The sequence below is a fragment of the Hylobates moloch genome, unplaced genomic scaffold, assembly GCF_009828535.3.
Source record: "Hylobates moloch isolate HMO894 unplaced genomic scaffold, HMol_V3 SCAFFOLD_10, whole genome shotgun sequence".
NCBI classification, from domain to species: Eukaryota; Metazoa; Chordata; class Mammalia; order Primates; family Hylobatidae; genus Hylobates; species Hylobates moloch.
The window spans coordinates 84179536-84199767 of NW_026652285.1; the positions used below are offsets into that span (position 1 = coordinate 84179536).

At 44.0% G+C, this 20232-nt stretch overlaps 1 protein-coding gene across 7 annotated transcripts in view; it reads right to left on the reverse strand.

Annotated features, from left to right (window-relative positions):
* The window catches only part of SUSD1 (sushi domain containing 1), a 135668-nt gene that overhangs the window by 6893 nt on the left and 108543 nt on the right, over positions 1-20232 (reverse strand). For 5 of the 7 annotated variants that reach the window (XM_032164871.2, XM_058445864.1, XM_058445866.1 and 2 more), the window contains 3 exons: positions 15803-15899; positions 11276-11534; positions 5268-5307 (listed from right to left, as the gene is read on the reverse strand). In XM_032164871.2, the coding sequence (XP_032020762.1) occupies positions 5268-5307; positions 11276-11534; positions 15803-15899 (396 nt within the window). Of the gene's footprint in view, positions 1-5267; positions 5308-11275; positions 11535-14686; positions 14813-15802; positions 15900-20232 lie in introns of those variants that run through there. The other 2 variants (XM_032164872.2, XM_058445865.1) reach the window with 2 other exon arrangements.

Here is a 20232-nt window from a genome sequence, read left to right on the forward strand (position 1 = left end):
AGTTCCATAGGGTGTACAGGAGGCAAGCCTAGGGAGGCCCCAAGAAATGTGCCATCATGGCAGAAGGTGAAGGGGAAGCAGGCACAGTCTTCACATGGCCAGAGCAAGAGAGAGAGAGAGTGAAGGGGGAAGTGCTACACACATTCAAACAACCAGATCTCATGAGAGCTCTATCATGAGAAGAGCAAGGGGGTAATTCATCCCCATAATTCAGTCATCTCCCACCAGGCCCCTCCTTCAATACATGGGGATTACAATTCGACATGAGATTTGGGTGGGGACAAAGAGCCAAACCATATTAGGGCCTTACGAGGCTAGAATCAAGGTCTCAGGTGGATTGCACTTCCTTCTGGAGGCTCTGGAGAAGAAGCTGCTTCCAAGCTCATTCAGGTTATTGGCTAAATTCAGTTCCTTGCTGCTATGGTTTGAGTTTATATCCTCTGAAACTCACTTGAAATTTAATCCTCAATGTGGTGGTGTCAGGAGGTGGGACCTAGTGGGAGCTGTTTGGGTCATGGAGTTGGAGCCCTCATGAACAGATTAATGCCCTCTCTCAGAGGTGAGTGAGTTCTTGCTCTGGAGGGACTGTATTACCAGGGAGCTGATTGTTATAAAAACGAGTCAACTTCCTAGACTCTTTCTTGCTTCCTGTGTCATCATGTGATCTCTTTGTAAATACCTGCTGGCTTTTCCACTTCTCTGCCATTGTTCTGGTGAGCATGTAGCCCTCACCAGAAGCAGGCCAGATGCAGCACTATGCTCTTGAACTTCCCAACCTACAGACTCATGAGCTAAATAAACCTCTTTTCTTAATAAGTTACCCAGCCTCCAGTATTCTGTTATAGCAACACAAAACAGACTAAGACACTTGCAGTTGTAGGACTAGGGTACCCATTTTCTTACTGGCTGCAGCCAGGCCTTGCTTAGCTCCTTCTGTTAAGCTGCACTCCTTGCCATGTGGACCTCTCCATCTTCAAGCTGCAGGAGAATTTCCCTATGTCAAATCCATCTCATTCTTTGAAGCTCCAACTTCCCCTATCTCTGACCTCTAGATCCAGATTTAAAGGGCTCCTGTGATTAGGTCAGGCCTATCTGGATAATCTCCCTATTTGGAAGCTTAGTTACATCTCCAAAATCCCTTCACAGCAATATGTAGAACAGTCTTTGAATGAATAACTGAGAGAAGGTAGATGTATACCAAAGACCAGGAATTTGGGAACCATATTAGAATTCTTCCTATCACAACTATAAAGGTTTAAAATGATGGTGTGCATGTATATATGTACATATATACCCATATATGTACATATACAGTAAATACATATGTATAGATACTAGGTTTATATCTTGATGTAAGTCTTCTCTGGCTTATTTGATAAGTATTGCACCTGCTATGCTTCATTTCCCATAAAACTGACTGCTGCTTCCTCAGTAATCATTCAGCCCAATTCAATGCATTCTGATTGAACACCTAATGCATGCCAGGCTCTGTTCCTGCTCTTCAAATGCCCTTCAAGGGTGTAAAATCTAGTAGTAGAAGACAAAACAAGTGCACACCCATTGCTCTAAAATATAGCAGAATAGCCAAAGAGGGGCAGATCCTGCCCTGTTGAGAAAATTTAAAAAGCTTCAGGGAGGAAAGGGCATTTGATTTTAATCTTGAAGAACAGGTGGGATAAGCAGAGATTCACAGGTGGGTGATCAGGAAATCCAGATGGAAGTTGTCAAGTAATTATATGAGCAAGGACATTAAGAGGAGAAAGTATGGGCCATAGCCAGAAAACAGCTGGAACATTGGTTTGAATGGAGAAGAATAAAAGATGCAATTAGAAGGGTATCTTTGTGTCAAATAGAAGACTTGGAAGCCAAACTGAAAAATAATGGAGGACCATGGAAGCAGAGGAAACAAAATTAGTTCTGCAGTTTAGAAACAAGTCAGGTGGTGGTGTGTAGGCTGGAATGACGAGGGAAATTCTGAACTCTTGTGATGGGAGATGAGGAAGGAGGATTTGCCCGTCATCCCTGCTACAGGTAGGAAGGCCTATGCTCAGGGAGTGAACACAGAAATCAAAATCAGAGAGGCGTGCCCAAGGTGCTAAATGTGGGCTGAAAGAGAAAAAGGAGTAGTCACGAATAACTCAGAGGTTTCATGCTTACGACTGGAGAATGTTTCCTGATTACAGATTATCACCTCACATATATCAAATGACCTTGCTTTGTGACTCAAGAAATCACAGACTCATAGTACTCTGTGGCTGGAAAGGATCTCAGAGATCCCAGAGAGAGGGCGATTGAGAACTGGCCAAGTTAAATATCATTTCAAAGACACTTTGCTGATTAGTAGCAGGAGATTCAGGCAAGTAAGCCCAGGCCTCTGCATCTTCCATCAAACCGACCGCTGGTTTCCTGATAATCTTTACATAGCTCTTCTAGGGACAATATGCAAAAGGTAAATAGCATAATTTGTCACTGGGCAAAGGCCAGAACGGGGCTGAGCCTTGGCACGAGTGAACCGGCACCATTTCAGGACTAATTTAGATCTCAGTTCTCTGCAAATTACTTTCTGAAATGGCAGTCTCCAAACTTTTTTTAAAAAGTAGACTGCCTGAGATGGGTGCACAACACAGGTAAATGTTATACATAGATAAGTATGTGCTAGAATTGCCTTCAGAATTTCCACAGAACAGTGTTTTTCCTATTATCTTCCAGAGATTTCCAGTGGTTTAATTTCAAAGGCTCAAACTCTCCTTCAATATTGGTTCTCAAGCTGAGGGGAGACCAGCGCACTGCCAAAGCCACTTAGATATTTTCAAAGCAAAATCCTCCCTGTTAATTTAATCATAGCAGAATGACTGCAGCCAGCTCTTTGGCGATTTCTTCTACCCAGTTTGAATGTCTTCCAATCATAGCAAACAGCTACTGAGTAGAGTGGATTCTGGAAGCTATTATTTCTAGAAGCTTTGTCATCTTAATTTTTCTGATAAAAGCATCTCTTTTCCTCGTGAGAATGCCATGCCCAATCCTAGAGCTTCAGGGGATGGACTGGCAAAAAAAACATTTATGAATGTTGGAATGTGTGGCTGTTTCTCGTGGCCTTCATTAAAGTCCTACAAGTAAAGGCAGCTTGGCCCATTTGCACACAGAAACAGGACAGCACCCATCTTTGTCAAGAGAGGCCCTCACTGCCTGGTCATCAGCAATCCAAGATGGCTGACAGTCAGGTAACCCGCCTTGCACCCTGCTGAAAAGCCAAGTCCTCTACCCTTGTTGCAGTTGGTTTTAGCAGAGGTAAAAAGACGAAAATAAGATCAGGAGAGAAGCAGACAAATGAAGGAAGCCTAATTCCCCAGGCCCCTCCCAAATACTTCCTGCACAGTATTCTCTACTGACAAGATAAAAAATTCCCCATTAAAAAGTGCTATCCACTGGAATCCTTAGGGAAGCAAGTTTATACTGGCACTTCCTCACCATGCCAGTTGATTGTTTTATGCTGCTCTGAGGCAGGGGAGAGAAGGTAAAGGGTTAAACTGATACTGTGGGCTCAGGGGAGAACTTCACAGCCTGTTGCTAGGACCCACAAACCACACGGAAAAGGTCCAGATTCCAAGGTCATAAACCCAACAAGATTTCTTGTATTAGCTACAAACTAATGGAATTCCTGGGAATCAAATCCACTGGCTGGCTGCCTGTTGGTTTTAAAGAAATGTACTGTACTGCCAGGGAAATCCCGAGCCTGTAAAACAAAGACCTGTGATTGCTCAAACCCTAAGGCAATTTCCCCGCCGGATTAACTCTTCCGAGGCAAAGGTTTAAGCTATACAGCGCTCAGTAGAGATGTTCCCAATGCATCTCTAAGGAAAGGCTTTGGAGGAAATGGACAAGGGGTCCTATCAGGCAGACCCAAACTGACCACCCAAGTGACCCATTCTGCTGCCAGGGCAGGAGATGCTTGCTTGTCCTGCCCAGCAAGAGGTGATCATTGCTACGGGGCCCCCTGACCACTGTACATTGCTTTATCTTTTCCTCCTTTCTAAATGAGAGTATTTATTGTGCTATTCAGTTTTCCCTCTCATATTATGTACTATGGTTTGAGATTGGTTAAATTTGCCATTTAGTCATAGATTACTTACATAGAGCAAAAGAAACACATCTGGACTTGATCAAGAGGAAGATGCTATCCCCAGGATTCCTGGTCTTGGAGCTGGATGCAGTAACAGACCCAGCTTTCAGTTGTCTTCCACTAGGGTTCCATGTGGGATCGTACATAGGATAGTTCCATTTTGTTAAGGGAAGATGTTTTTCTTTTTTGTTGTTGTTGAGATGGAGTTTAGCTTTTGTTGCCCAGGCTGGAGTACAATGGGGCGATCTCGGCTCACCGCAACCTTTGCCTCCCGGGTTCAAGTGATTCTCCTGCCTCAGCCTCCCAAGTAGCTGAGATTACAGGCATGTGCCACCACGCCTAGCTAATTTTGTATTTTTAGTAGAGACAGGGTTTCTCCATGTTAGTCAGGCTGGTCTCGAACTCCCGACCTCAGGTGATTCGCCCACCTCGGCCTCCCAAAGTGCTGGGATTACAGTTTTTCTTAATATTACACGTGTATGTGAACAAGCTACACAGCCGAATGGTAGTGGACTGTTGTAGCTCTTGTATTGGCTTTTCGGCATCTTTTCCTGTGCCCCATTTCTTGATAGGGATTTTGTCTCCCTTTCAGTGCAAACCTAATGGACCTATTGTTCACACTGCTCTGCCTCCAACCAGCCATGAGTAGACATAAAACCCAAGGGAAGCCAATCAACCTAGCCCATCTCCTATTAACAGTGATTCATCCAATGGACAGTCACTTAACCTAGCAGGAAATAATCTTTCCCTGAATTGAAAAGCTATGTTTTCCCAGTGAAATTGGTAAGCTGCGGGAGCTTGCCATCCCTCCCTCTCACATCCTACAGTAGAAGAAAATGAAGCCAAGTGACACTTAGAAACAGAGAACTGAAACAAGAGAAAGATAGAAAAAGAAGTCCCACTCACGGTGTTGAGTCCCCAGTCCCAGTTCCTGGAGCCTTGGTGGGGGTAGCTCTTTGTATAATTCCATAAGCTCCCATCCACTCACCCTCCTCCCATTTTTTTCAGCTATGAAGCTTTTTGCTTAAAGTAGTATGAATTGGGTTCTGGTTACCAGTGACAATTTTATAAACAGATCTCATCAATATGAACTTGATGCTGCAGAAAAGAAATAAGGAGAGCATTCGTAGGCAGAAAATAATTTTACCTTTCACCTGAGCCCAAACTGCACAGGAGTGTCTTCTCACCTATAAAGGAAAACATAGCAATGCATTTAACTAGATGGCACACAGTGTCAGTTTAAATATAGTTTGGAGGCTGAAGCCCTCTGAGTTTCAGCTTTTTGAATCTCTTAATTTGAACTAGAACTTTAAAGTCCAATCTAGCTCTAATATCTTGTGATATCACTAAGTGTTCAAGGGACCGGCGTGGGTTGCATGGACAGAAGTGACCCTACAGATCACTTCTATAGGTTTCCAATAGGTCTTGGAAAGCACACATGATAGGCCAACAACAGGAGTGACAAGAAGGATCATGCCCCTGACCAGCTCTTAGCAACTGGCATGGACCGCCTGGAGAATTATGCTGAAAAGGATTCTGAGGTCACACGTTCAGAAGGTTCAGCAAGAAGTAGTGATGCATGTTAGAGGCAAAGCTATGAGAAGTCCCAGTATATAATACTTCACCTACCTAGATGTCACTTAGCAACGTCAGTTACCCAAAATGTGTCCATGAACCAGGAAGAAAGCAACAGGAACATATATGAAAGCTCATCCATAGTAGAAGAAACCTATAGATTCAGTGGAATGAACACCTCTTCCCCCCCTGTCATTATGATATGCTTATTTACCTGTTACAAATGCTGGGGACTTGCTCTGTATAAGACTTGAAAATATTCCCCAGAGGAAGCTGCATGGTGAGGGTTAGAGAAGGATCCTTCCAATGTCATTAGGAGATTATCTTTCAAATGACAGCCTTGGGCATTCTGGTTTGGATTTTATTAATTTTTTTTTAATTTAAGCTTAAAAATTCTGAGAAAAGCTGCTGGGCACAGTGGCTCACACCTGTAATCCCAGAACTTTGGGAGGCTGAGATGAGCAGATCACCTGAGGTCAGGGGTTCGAAACCAGCCTGGCCAACATGATGAAATCCCGTCCCTACTGAAAATACAAAAATTAGCTAGGTGTGGTGGTGGGCACCTGTACTCCCAGCTACTTGGAAGGCTGAGGCAGGAGAATCACTTGAACCCAGGAGGCGGAGGTGCAGTGAGCCAAGACCACATCATTGTATTCCAGCCTGGGCAGCAGAATGAGACTTCGTCTCAAAAAAAAAAAAAAAAAATTCTGAGAAAAGCTTAAAATAGCCATAAGGGTTTGAATGTGACTAACATTTGCTTTGATGCTAAGTGCAGATATTAGAAATGGAAGGTAATGTGCAAGAATAACCAGTGAAGAACATATTTCAAGACACTGGAGAATGGAAGGGACTTCAAATAGCAAGGCCGTTTGGGGGAATGGAGTATATCAAAGGAGAGAAACTGGCAGGGGCCAGGTGAAGAAGGGAGCTTATTAAACTGAAATGCCTGTATCATACTTGCATTTTATAAAACTCATGCTGGCAGTGGTATGAAGCAAGGAGATGGGTAGAATAAGAGACAGAAAGATGTGGTAGAAAAGTGATGTTCAGGCAAGAGATGACAAAGTCTGAGCAGTGCAGATGAAGGAGAGGAAAGAATGATTTTAAACAGAATTAAGGTGGTAGAATTGACATGATTTGCTGATGATCTGGATAAGAAGGTAAGAAAGAAGGAAGAGATAAGAACTATTCACAGGTTTCTGTCTTAGCAACTGGAGGCATGGCAATGCTATTTACTGGGACAGATACACAAAGGGAAAAACAAAATGGGGGCATTGGAAGACTCACACTCCCTGATTTCAAAATTTACTACAAAACTACAGTAAACAAAACAGTGTGGTAGTGACATAAAGACAGACATATAGACCAATGGAACAGCATAAAGAACCTAGAAATAAACCCTTGCCTATATATCAAATAATTGTTAACAAGAGTGCCAAGACCATTCAATGGGGAAAAGACAGTTTTTTCAGGCTGGGCACACTGGCTTACACCTGTAATCCCAGTACTTTGGGAGGCTGAGATAGGAGAAGTGCTTAAGCCCAGGAGTTTGAGACCAGCCTGGGCAATGCAGGGAGACCCCATCTCTACAAATAGTTTTTAAATATTAGCCAGGCATGGTGGCGCACAACTGTAGTCCCAGCTACTTGGGAGGCTGAGGCAGGAGGATCACCTGAGCCCAGGAGGTCGAGGCTGCAGTGAGCCATGATTGCACCACTGCACTCCAGCCTGGGTGACAAAGTGAAACACTGTCTCAAAAAAAAAAAAAAAAAAAAAGTTTTTTCAACAAATGGTACTAGGAAAACTGGATATCTACATATAAAAGAAAGAATTTGGACCCTTACCCAACATTATATAAAAAATTAACTCAAAATGGATAAAAACCTAAATATAAGACCTCAAATTAAAAAACTCTTAGAAGACAACATAGAGGAAAAGCTTCCTGAAACTGGATTTCTCAATGACTTCTTGGATATGACAAGACACAGGCAACAAAAGAAAAAATAGACTGATCATCATCAAAATTTCAAACTTTTATGCATCTAAGGACACTATCGATAGTAAAAGTGCAACCCACAGAATGGATGAAAATATTTGCAAATCACGTATTTCACAAGGGATTACAGTAATATCCAGAATGTATGGAGAACTCTTAAAATTTAACAAAAACAAAAACAACCCAATTCAAAAATGAGCAAAGGACTTAAATAGACATTTCTCTAAAGAAGATACACAAATGGCTGATTAGCCAATGAAAAGGTGGTCAGCATCACTAGTCATTAGGGAAATGCAAACCAAAACCACAATAAGATGCCATCTCATGCTGGGAGTGGTGGCTCATGCCTATAATCCCAGCACTTTGGGAAGGCAAGGCAGGTGGATGGCTTGAGCCCAAGAGTTCAAGACCAGCCTGGGAAACATGGCAAAATCCTGTCTCTATGAAAAATGGAAAAATTAGTCGGGTGTGATGGCATGCACCTGTAGTCCCAGCTACTCAGGTGGCTGAGGTGAGAGGATCATCTGACCCCAGGGAGGTCAAGGCTGCAGTGACCTGTGATTGGGCCACTGCACTTCAGCCTGGTAAACAAAGAGACCCCATCCCCCACTTCCAAAACAAAAGATGTCACCTCACACACTATCTTATAATAGGATGCCTATTATAAGAAAAGAAAACAGAAAACTGTGTTAGCAGGAACATGGACAAATTGGAACCCCTACGCACTGCTGGTAGGAATGGCAAATGGTATAGCACTATAGAAAACAGTATGGTAGTTCCTCAAAAAATTAAACATAGAATTATCACTTGATCAAGCAATTCCACTTCAGGTATATACACAAAAGAACTGAAAGCAGGGACTGAAACAGATATTTGCATATCAATGTTCATAGCAGCATTATTCGTAATAGCCAAAAGGTAGAAAATATCCCACTATTCATCCATGAATAAATGAATAAACAAACGTGGTATACTCATATAATGGAATATTTTCAGTCTTAAAAAGGAAGGAAATTCTGACACATGCCACAACATGGGTGAACCTAGAGGACTTTAGGCTAAATGAAATAAGCCAGTCACAAAATGAAAATACTGAATGATCCTACTTATATGAGGTACCTAGAGTAGTCAAATTCATAAAGATGGAAAGTAGGGCTGGGCGTGATGGCTCATGCCTGTAATCCCAACACTTTGGGAGGTCAAGGTGGGAGGATCACTTGAGCCTGGGAGTTTGGAACCAGCCTAGGCAACATGGAGAGACTCTATCTCTACAAGAAATAAAAATTAAAAATTAGCCAGGCATGATGGTGCGCACCTGTGGTCCAAGTTAACTCAGGCAGCTGAAGCACCAGTATTGTTTGAGCCCAGGGGGTTGAGGCTGCAGTGAGCTATGATCATGCCACTGCACTCCAGCCTGGGCAACAGAGCAAGACTCTGCCTCAAAAAAAAAACAAAAAAAAAAACAGGAAGTAGAATGTTGGTTGCCAAGGGCTGTGGGAAGGAAGGAATGGGGAGTCATTTAACGGGTATAAAGTTTGTTCTGCAAGATAAAAAGAGTTTTGGACATTGGTTGCACAACAATGTGAATGAACTTAATGCCACTGAACTACACTTTAAAATGGTTAAGACAGTAAATTTTATATTGTATATACTTTACCACAATTAAAAATTAAAATTAAATCACTACTGATTTTATTGTAATTGTCACATAAATATAGTTGAAACCCATGGGAAAGTCATCACAATTCAAATATGTAGATCCAAATATAAATTTTTTCAAAGCCCTTTCATCTCCTTTAACATCCTAAAGAATAACCACATATTCTTTTGTTCAGCTACATGAAAAAGATTATCAATGACATCATAGGAAAGTTTCCTATAAACCAGAATTCTTTGTGTGTGTGTGTGAGACAGGGTCTCACTCTGTTGCCCAGGCGGGAGTGCAGTGGCATGATCTCGGCTCAGTGCAACCTCTGCCTCCCAGGCTCAAGAAATCTCCTGCCTCAGCCTCCCAAGTAGCTAGGACTATGGGTACAAACCACCGTGCCTGGCTAATAAACCAGAATTCTTGTCCTAACCTCCAATTTCATTCCCTCTGTTATGAATTAAATGTCTATGCCCCTGCTCACCACCCAACCCCTGCCCCAAATTCACATGTTGAAGCCCTAACCTACAATGTGATGGTATTTGGAGGCAGGATCTTTGGGAGAGAAATAGATTCAGAAGAGGTTATAAGCCTGGAGCCCTCATGATGGGATAAGTGTCCTAATAAATAGAGGAAGAGCAATCAGAGCTCTCCCCTCCCCACTCCATCCCCACCATGTGAGGACACTGTAAGAAGGCGGCTGTCCACAAGCCAGGAAGAGAGTCCTCACTGGGGAACTGAATCAGCTGGCACCTTGATCTTGGGCTTCCCAGCACAGACTGTGAGAAGTAAATGTCTGTTGCCTAAGCTACCCAGTCTACCATATTTCACTATAGCAGCCCAAGCTGACTAATATACCCTCCCCAACCAAAGTCTTAATCTAGGACAGTAGATCTCTGAACCATCTCTAAATTGCACTCATGTTGTACTGCCAGTGTTTTGTCTATGGCTAAAAACTCCAAGTCAGAAACCCCAAGTAATTTTCTAACAAAAAGGCCTTGTCTAAGCTGTAAATACCTTTTTAGTAAGTTCTGGGCTTTAACTTTCCTTTCTTTATTCCTCCATTATTGTTACAAAGCACTGCTAGACATCTTTGATACTTGAACAGTCTTACAAGTAACTATTGGTTTCATAGCAAGCATGTTCATGATACATTACATTTGCATCCCACACAGAATTTAATAGAGTGTCTCAGTTTTAAATATGTGATAAACCTTACACTCAAGATGACAACATACTTTTACCTCAAATTCATCAGTCAAGAGCTGTTTGTGTTAGTATTAATATAATCCTTCTAGTTTTCATTACCAACCCATATGAATTTACAACAAGCTTAGGGTTCTCCTAGGTCAACTATCACAATGGTTCTTCCAGATCTTCCATCCCTAACTGATGAATGCAGCTCCGTGATGTTTCCTGATTATCTAATGAATATTGAGTTCCACGTCTCAGGAAAGAATCACTGCTGGAAGAGCTTTCTAAGGACTGTGGAAGGGAAAGTGGGACCTACGCCATAGCTGCGGAAGGGATGTAAGCAAAAAACAGCCCAGTGCTGTGCTTAATCTTCTGCTTCCCAGGAGAATGAGAGAAGCAGCAGGCTGGCAGGGGCACAAGGAAGTTAACAGAGAATCTAGATGTTTCTTTCCAACTTAAACTTCAGCAGTGCAATAGAATGAGGGCATCTGTGAAGCTTCAGAGTGAAAACAAAAACCAGGTCAGTCCAAATGCTGATTCAGCAAGGTCCCCAGGTGGTTCAGAATCCCTATCATCTGTAAGGGTTTCACCTGTCCCTTCTTCATAAAGGCAAAGTATTCACACACATTTTACGATTGTTACATGCAGTGTCCCTCTCAAATACTGGGAAAACAAATGTTTAAACATTTAAATTTCATGCGAAGGAGAAAATACAGAGTTCACAAGAGCTTGGAAAGAAAGATACCTTATTCCATTCACTTGTGATTCGTAATATAATGCAGTAATCATTCCCTCTTTTCAAGGGTGCATTATAATATTCCCCATAGTACAGCCTGTCTCCTATAGGTATCTCCATGGCATCATCTGGAACATCTTTGGCCAGTAGTTCTGCAGCCACATATCCATCAGCATCAGAGGCGTTGCTAAAGAAGGAGGAAGCGCCTTCAGAATCACAAGAAAATGTGCTTTGGAGGGCCAAGGGAAGCACTAACACCTGATATGAACTGGAAGAAAAAAAGAGAAGTGTCCATCAGACCCTTGCATGGAGAATTCATTCATTCATTCATTCATATTTATTGAGCACCTGCTATGAGATAAGCCTCTTTCTTTGTTTTTTGTTGTTGTTGTTATTTTTGAGACAGAGTCTTGCTCTGTCACTAGGCTGGAGTGCAGTGGTGCATTCTCGGCTTACTGCAACCTCCACCTCCCGGGTTCAAGCGATTCTCCTGCCTCAGCCTCCCAAGTAGCTGAGACTACAGGTGCATACCACCACACCCAGCTAACTTTTGTATTTTTAGTAGAGATGGGGTTTCACCATGTTGGCCAGGCTTGTCTCAATCTCTTGACCTCATGATCCACCTGCCTCGGCCTCCCAAAGTGCTGGGATTACAGGCGTGAGCCAGTGCACCCAGCTGAAATAAGCCTCTTCCTAGGCACTGGAGACACGACACTAGGCAAGAAAAAGTCCTGGCCCATGTGGGATTTACAGTCTGACAGCTCCAACCATTATGGAATTCCAGTTTGAACCTAAAGGGTTAATGCCAGATGACACAGGGCAAGGGACCTCTCCAAGTTCTGGCTGCAGAGAGATGCCAAGTACATCCTCTTTAGCTGGGAGAAGTTATTGCACATATCACTGCCCTGTGTGTGTGTCATAAAATTGACCTAATCAGTGACTTTCACGTGGGCAAATAAAGCTCAACTGTGGAAAGGGTTAGCAGTCACATGGAGACCGAGTGCCTACCACAGTGAATGTACTAAGTCCAGAAAAAAGGCTGCAGACAATCATGTGGTGACCTGAAACAGAACTCATGTGATTTACATCCCCTACAGTTCATGGGCTGATACCAAAGTTCATGTGAAATAAATAAGATGCCAAGAGTGCAGAGTCACCATGAATTAATCCAGTCTGACAACACCCTGAAACAGCCAGAACAGTAATATGTCATGTATGCACTGTAAAAACTGTTCCCCAATTGTGGACAGAAAAACACACTAACAAAATGGGTATTGTTTTTGTTATGTGTTTCATTATTTATCCCATCAAATAGAAAGCCTGGCAGTGAAAGGAAGTGTGAGAATAAAAATGCACTGAGAATGAATCACGCTTCCCTTCTATTGCCATCTATCCGGTACTTAGCTCCTGCCTCTAGTACCATGTTGAGCATCTGCTGTCTCTAACAGGCTTGATAGCAGGGATCTGAATGACTGACTCTTGATTCTTGCAAATCCTTGCACAGTTCTTTGGTAATGATAGCCCCCCAAACCCCCACCCCGCCCCTCCGCCACCAACAATGAATGATTCTTGAGTTGAAATTTCAGAAAAGAGGAAAAGCATACATCAGCGTGAAATATAATTAGGGTAATTTCCAAAACTCATTAGGCCACGTAATTCTATTTTACCAGTAAATTTGAACTTCCTGCTTCACATGTCAAATGCCCTATCTCCTGCTTCCTAAGAGCCCATGAATCACTAGATTAAGAAGAGGGAGCCCTCCTCCACAGTGGGTGTTGGATATGGAAAGTCTCCCCCCACCAGGTTCCCAAACATCCTGGGTATCCTCAGGGCCCTGATTTTCTTTTCTTTTTTTTTTTTTTTTTTTGAGGAGGGAGTCTTGCTCTGCTGCCCAGGCTGGAGTGCAGTGGTGTGATCTCGGCTCACTGCAACCTTTACCTCCCAGGTTCAAGCGATTCTTCTGCTTCAGCCTCCTGAGTAGCTGAGACTACAGGCACTCGCCACTATGCCCGGCTAATTTTTTTTTGTATTTTTAGTAGAGATGGGGTTCCACCATGTTGGCCAGGCTGGTCTTGAACTCCTGACCTCTTTAGCTGGGAGAAGTTGTTGCACGTATCACTGCCCTGTGTGCCCGCCTCTACCTCCCATTGTGCTGGGATTACAGGCGTGAGCCACTGTGCCTGGCCGAGGGTCCTGATTTTTGTAAAGTCTTGGCTCACTTTCAGCCAAGGGCTTTCTACAAAAGAGACAAAGTAAAACCTGCAGGGCAATAAGTTGTCACCACCAGTAAACATTTATTAAGCATCCACTGCCTGTGGGGAACACCTGTAACAACAAACTTGCCGAGAGACTTAAAGACATCCCTACGTCATAGCCACAGGTAAGAAAATAAATGTTGCAGCACCTCCATGCGGTCTGTAAGTACATCTTCAAATCCCTCTCGTCTTTCCATGCAGGTGGTGGTGGTGAAGAGCAAGGTCGAGGCTCACCTGTGCCCATTTGGTTCTGTACATTGCTCACTACAGGCATCACTAACAGAGTATGAAGCAGCTCCCAATTAGCCTGATCGTAATCACCTGTGTTGCTTGATTATTATACAAATTCCCCGACCTCATCCCGACCTACTGAATAAAATCTCTAGGAGTAGAGTCTGGGAATTTGTATTGCCGGAAAAGCTCCCAGGTGATTCCTATAATCTGACAAGTGTGGGAGACACGAGCATTAAGGGAACCCAGCAATAGGCTCCATCCTCTGCCTAACATCAGCAAGCTCAGGAGAGACTTGGTCCCAGGGACCTTGCTCCATTATGTACCCCAAGACACTGTCCCTAAATGGTGCACAAAGCAGACTCAGGCCTGTCTCACACACTGGCAAAGCTGCTGCCCCCCAGCTCAAACCAGGTAGTCAGGCTTAGGAAAACCACCCTGCCTGCTGGTAATTAGCCATGTGATGTTAAAGAAGCAGCTGTGGCTGTTTGGAATATGACTGTTCTGGAAGGACTTTTCTCTTCTTTTTCACCACCACACTCCCTTGAATGACTCACAGTTCTCCACTTCCTGTTTTGGAGGCGCTGGCCGGCATATAGCCACAAGGGTAAGCTGTCATTTGGCTTTTCTTTTTGCATTATGTCATTATTTGACATAAATATCACATTTGTTCTTGCAAATGCTCTCAGGAAGTGACATCACAACTTCTGTTCTCTTTATAATGACAGAATTACAATGCCTTCTGGTAACTTGTCAAGAATCAGAACAATTTATACAATGTCCATCCCTGGAAAGATCTTTGCACATTTACTGACTTTAAATGAATACAAAAGCAGGAAAACTCTAAGTTTTATTATAAATGGATATACAGATAATATCGCCAGACTTTCTTTTTTGTAATTTTATAATATCTCACTTTTTTTTTTTTTTTAACCTTGATTTTACTGAAGGGTCAGGAGAGACAAAGGCAACGTTGGTGAGGCCATGTACATTTTCAGCTCCTTGACCTGGTACTGTGAGCAAGCTGTTCATCTCTCCACGCCAACCTCAATCTTCCTCTCTAAAAAAGGGACTGATGTTACTTTCCTAATCCTGCCATGACCTTTGCAAATAAAACACTTAACTGAACACACTGTAGTCCTCCAACTGAGGTAAATTAATTCCATCCTAATGCCATCTGGAATCCCAGAAGCAGTCATTAATTATACAGTGTCTTGCCCATAACTCAATACATGAAAAGACAAAAAGATTTACCTAAATGATCTTTTCAGAAACCACAGCACACCCCCCAAGATCAGCCTTGCATAAAGGGCAACATATTCTGCCTTTGGGAAATGAAACGATGCCCCTGACCCACCATCCATAAAGGATGTACTATGAGACATGAGTGCAAAGGACAATCCTGACATGTCCTAACACGCAACTGACGCTTACCCAGTGACCAAAGGAATGGATTTGATTTCTTGAGCTAAACTGCCCAAATGCTTGTATATAGGGTCCTTTAGAAGTCTCTCTATGTGGCCGGGCGCGGGTGGCTCACGCCTGTAATCCTAGCACTTTGGGAGGCTGAGGCTGGTGGATCACCTGAGGTCAGGAGTTCAAGACCAGCCTGGCCAACATGGCAAAACCTCGTCTCTACTAAAAATACAAAAAATTAGCCAGGTGTGATGGTGCACGCCTGTAATCCCAGCTACTCAGGAGGCAGAGGAAGGAGAATCACTTGAACCCAGGAGGTGGAGGTTGCAGTGAGCTGAGATCGCAACACTGTACTGCAGCCTGTGTGATGGGAGTGACACTCCATCTCAAAAAAATAAAAAATAAAATTAAAATTAAAAAAAAAAAAAAAGAAGTCTCTCTCAACATTAGAAAGGATGCTGGTTGGGATTAAAGGCCAGTCTGTACTCAAGGAAACAAAAGAGGCCCCAATTGCATTGTTCTAACCACCCAAGTGCAGCCACCAACACAGAAGTCTTCTCCTCACCAAAATCAAAGTTTCCAAAACACTCCATGGGAATCACTGGGCAACCGTGGAGAAAGGGCAGCTACTGACCTGATTGGTCCATTTTTCTCCTTGGCTTTCCTCAGTCTGAGGCGTGGTAGAGGTCCTCCGTGCACCGTAAAAAATTCTACTTCCGGGAGGGGAGGCTCTGAAAACATGTTGAAAAGAAGAAAAGGGGTATGATCGGAACAAGTAAACAGCAGGACAAAAGAGGTCCTTGTGAGGGCTATTAAAAGGAAAGTTTTAATTTCAGAAGCAAGGAGCCTATTCTGTACATGCCACAATATGGAAGAACATGCTAAGTGAAATACACCAGGCACAAAAGGACAGATTCTCTATCACTCCACTTAGATGAAAAATCTAACATAGGCAAATTCATAGAGACAGAAGAGGTTGCTGGGGGTGGAGGGGGCATGGAGGGAATGGGAACATATTGCTTAATGGTCACAGAGGTTCTCCTTGGGGTGATGAAAAAATTTTGGAAATACACAGTGGTGAGGGTTGCACAACATGTCAATAAACTGTGTGCTTCAAGATGTTAAAATGGCACATTTTATTTGTATTTTGCCACAATAAAAAGAAGTGATGAGTATATCGTGGCACTGGCAGAGGATAGATGTGGTGAGCATTACAGTTTGCTTGGTGGGAAGACCACCACATCAGCCTTCTATATCCTTTATGATCACAGAGCTCTCTGTCCTTATTTTCCCGCCCCCAGCAATAAGATTTCCCAAATAGGTTTTCCACCGGGAGGAAACTATGCTGACTGGCTGATACCAGCGTTCTTGCACCTCACTGGTAGTTACAGTCATGCTATAAATGTGCTAACTGCCATTCTGCCTTGTGGGTAACACGCTAATTAAGACATACTAGGCACTAACCATTCACACTAGAGACGTTCTACATATGCCTCATCTTACTGAATCTTCTCAACAGGGCTACCAAGTGGATGATGTTTGTAGAAGCAATCATTTGCTCCCTCTCTTGGGGTTCCTACTCATGCAATGTAGGAACTTCTTCCCTCTCCAAAGTATTAGGAAAAGAGCTTCCACCTGGCCTTCTATCCATCCCTGTGATTTGTGAAACAGCTAGTTCCCATGTAGCCCCATCCTTATTTTTTTATTTTTCTTTCTTTTTTTGTGTGGGGTGGGGGCTGCCTGAATGCAAGACAGGTGATTTCCCACCTCCTAGTCCCACTGTCCATCTCTAGGCAAACCTGAATCACCTGCCTGAAGCCTGGTCTACATTTGCCCTATAGCCGGGGTTCCCAACCCTAGGTGGTGGACCGGAACCAGGCCACACAGCAGGAGGTGAGCAGCAGGTGGACAAGCATTCCTGCCTGAGCTCCACCTCTGGTCAGATCAGTGGCAGCATTAGATTCTCATAAGAGCACAAACCCTATTGTGAACTGTGCATACAAGGGATCTAGGTTGTGCACTCCTTATGAGAATCTAATGCCTGATGATCTGAGGTGGAACAATTTTATCCCGAAACCATCCCCCTACCCACCCCAGTCCGTTGGAAAATTGTCTCCAATGAAACTAGTCCCTGGTGCCAACAAGGCTGGGGACCACTGCACTATAGCTTCCACTTCCCCATAGGTGGGGCACAAAGTGTAGGTGTGGGAGGAAGTTCAAGAAGCTTCATTTTGGCGGGGCGCAGGGGTGCAGTGGCTCACGCCTGTAATCCCAGCACTTTGGGAGGCCAAGGCAGGCGGATCACCTGAGACCAGGAGTTTGAGACCAGCCTGGTCAGCATGGTGAGACTCTGTCTCTACTAAAGATGCAAAAATTAGCCAGGCGTGGTGGTGCATGCCTGTAATCTCGGCTACTCAGGAGGCAGAGGCAGGAGAATCGCTTGAACCGGGCAGGCAGAGGTTGCAGTGAGCCGAGATCGCACCCCTGCACTCCAGCCTGGGTGACAGAACGAGACTCTGTCTCAAAAAAAAAAAAAAAAGAAGCCTCAGACCCAAACCAGTTTTACCAACAATAAAACTGATTACTTTGATCCCTTTCTAACGCTTACGTATCTTCTTCACTTTCCCTAATCTCAGAGGTGGAACAAGTACAGTTATTATCTTAGAAAAACTCATTTTATAGATGAGGAAATTGATACATGACAGATTGTTACTTGTCCAAAGGCCACACAATTAGCAAGTTGTAGAGTCAGAATGTGAACTCACGCTCTGCTTAACACACCCCTCTCATTCACCTTGGGGTATCTTGAACATTTGGTTCTACCAATTGATCTGGCAAATTTTTGTCACCTTTGAATGAACTAACAAACTCTACTTTAACAACACTGGCCAGGGACAGTGGCTCATGCCTGTAATCCCAGCACTTTGGGAGGCAGAGGCGGGCAGATCACTTGAGGTCAGGAGTTTGAGACTAGCCTGGGCAACATGGTGAGACCCCGTCTCTACTAAAAAATACAAAAATTAGCCAGGCATGGTGGCACACCCCTGTAATCCCAGCTACTCGGGAATCGGGGGCAGGAGAATCACTTGAAGCTGGAAGGCAGAGATTGCAGTGAGCCGAGATTATGCCACTGCACTCCAGCCTGGGCGAAAAAGCGAGACTTCCTCGCAAAAAATAAAAATAAAAACACAATCCCCAAAGATTTTACAAACACATCAACTCCAAGAAAATGATCCACTTGCCACAATTACTGCAGAGTTAGAGGTCTACCCAGTGTGGCTCACATCAGAGAAGCTAGACTACAGTTAAACTGCAGAAATAATACCATCTAGTGAGCAGGAACACAGGACTTGGGTTGCTGTCCTGGGTCTGTCACTTACACCTCCAGCAGCCTCATCGGTTAAATAGGGGTGAAAACAACCTCTACCTCTTAGGCCTGTTGAGGGAATTAATGAGCCAGTTAATAATGATTAACAATAATAGTTAATGATTCAACACAAGTAAAGAGAATAAAACAGTGCCTGGAACACAGCAGCCCTCAGCGCCTGTTGGCACCTGTATAATATCACTTGAGCTACTAGTTGCCAATTCTATGCTAGGAACTTTGCCTCTGCTGTTTCAACAAATCCTCACAGCAGCTCTGCATGACAATCATCTCTATCTTATCAGTGAGGAAATCAAGGCTCAGGCAGGCTGAGTCACACCACTAGAAGACGGCCAGCCGAGCCAAGTGTGGGACTCAGGGTAATTTGACTCCAAAGTCTCCTTTGCTACATTGCCAGGCCATGACAATGTTTGTGTTCACTTTGCCTGAGATTAAACCATGACCTAGAAGTAGAAACCTGGAATTACAAATCCCTGAGGAATGAGAGACCTCTGTGCCTGAGACCGTAAGGGACAGAGCTTGGGGGTCCTGGGGTGTCATACACCAAAGATCTCTTAATTAGCAAGTTCAAAGGGAAGGGATGAATAGAAAAGAAAAAACTCAGAAATGACCCCAGGAGGGAGGCCATAGGGACAGGTTTAGCTCCTTCCCAGCTTGAGCACACAGGAAATGTCATCCAGGGGACTGTGACTTGTAATATAGAAAGAGGGTTCCTTACAGGACAGAGGGTGGCAACAGAAGCCAGGAGAAAGAGGCAGTGTTCCTAAGTCAGGGCTGGAGAGGCACTCTGTTGAATGAACAGGGGCTTAAAAGAAAACAAACCTGGAAGAGACCACAGAAAGCTGCAACCCTGTAATCACGAAACTCCCAAAAATAGGACACCTTGTGCCTGAGATTCTCCGAGTCTGTACATGTTGTCTTTTCAGCATCCCTTTTTCTGTGGAGAGTGGCCCTTCTCCTTCCCATATGGTTCTTATGGGGCCAGCATTCCCAGTACTCCAAATCCCCACTGGCCCAGGGCCCAGTGATCATGGATTGCCATTCCCCAGTCAGAAGACGACTCAAAAAGAGCAATCTGTTTAGGAGATTGAAGGTTTTATTTTTTGTTGTTTATTTGTTTTTTTGAGATGGAGTCTCACTCTGTCACCCAGGCTGGAGTACAGTGGCATGATCTTGGCTCACTGCAATCTCTGCCACCCGGGTTCAAGCAATTCTTCTACCTCAGCCTCCCGAGTAGCTGGGACTACAGGCATGCGCCACCACACCCAGCTAATTTTTGTATTTTTAGTAGAGACGGGGTTTTACCACGTTGGCCAGGCTAGTCTCAAGACTCCTCACCTCAGGTGATCCGCCCACCACTGCCTCCCAAAGTGCTGGGATTACAGGCATGAGCCACCACGCCAGGCCTAAAAGACTGGAGGGTTTTATTCTTCTTCTTAGATTGTAGCTGTAAGTACCAGGTAGGCCAACAGCACCATATCCATCCTCCCAGGTCTGACTGGAAGAGTTTGGCAGAAAGAGGGCCTCATGGCTGGAAGAGCAACGGGGCTGTGGTGACACCACGTGTGGCTGAAGCTTGCTGTCTCCAAGCGAGATCCATCCTGGGCCTTCCCAGTTCTGTGATCCCACAGATTCCACATGCTTAAGCTGGTTGGAGTTGGGTTTCTGTCTCTTGCAAC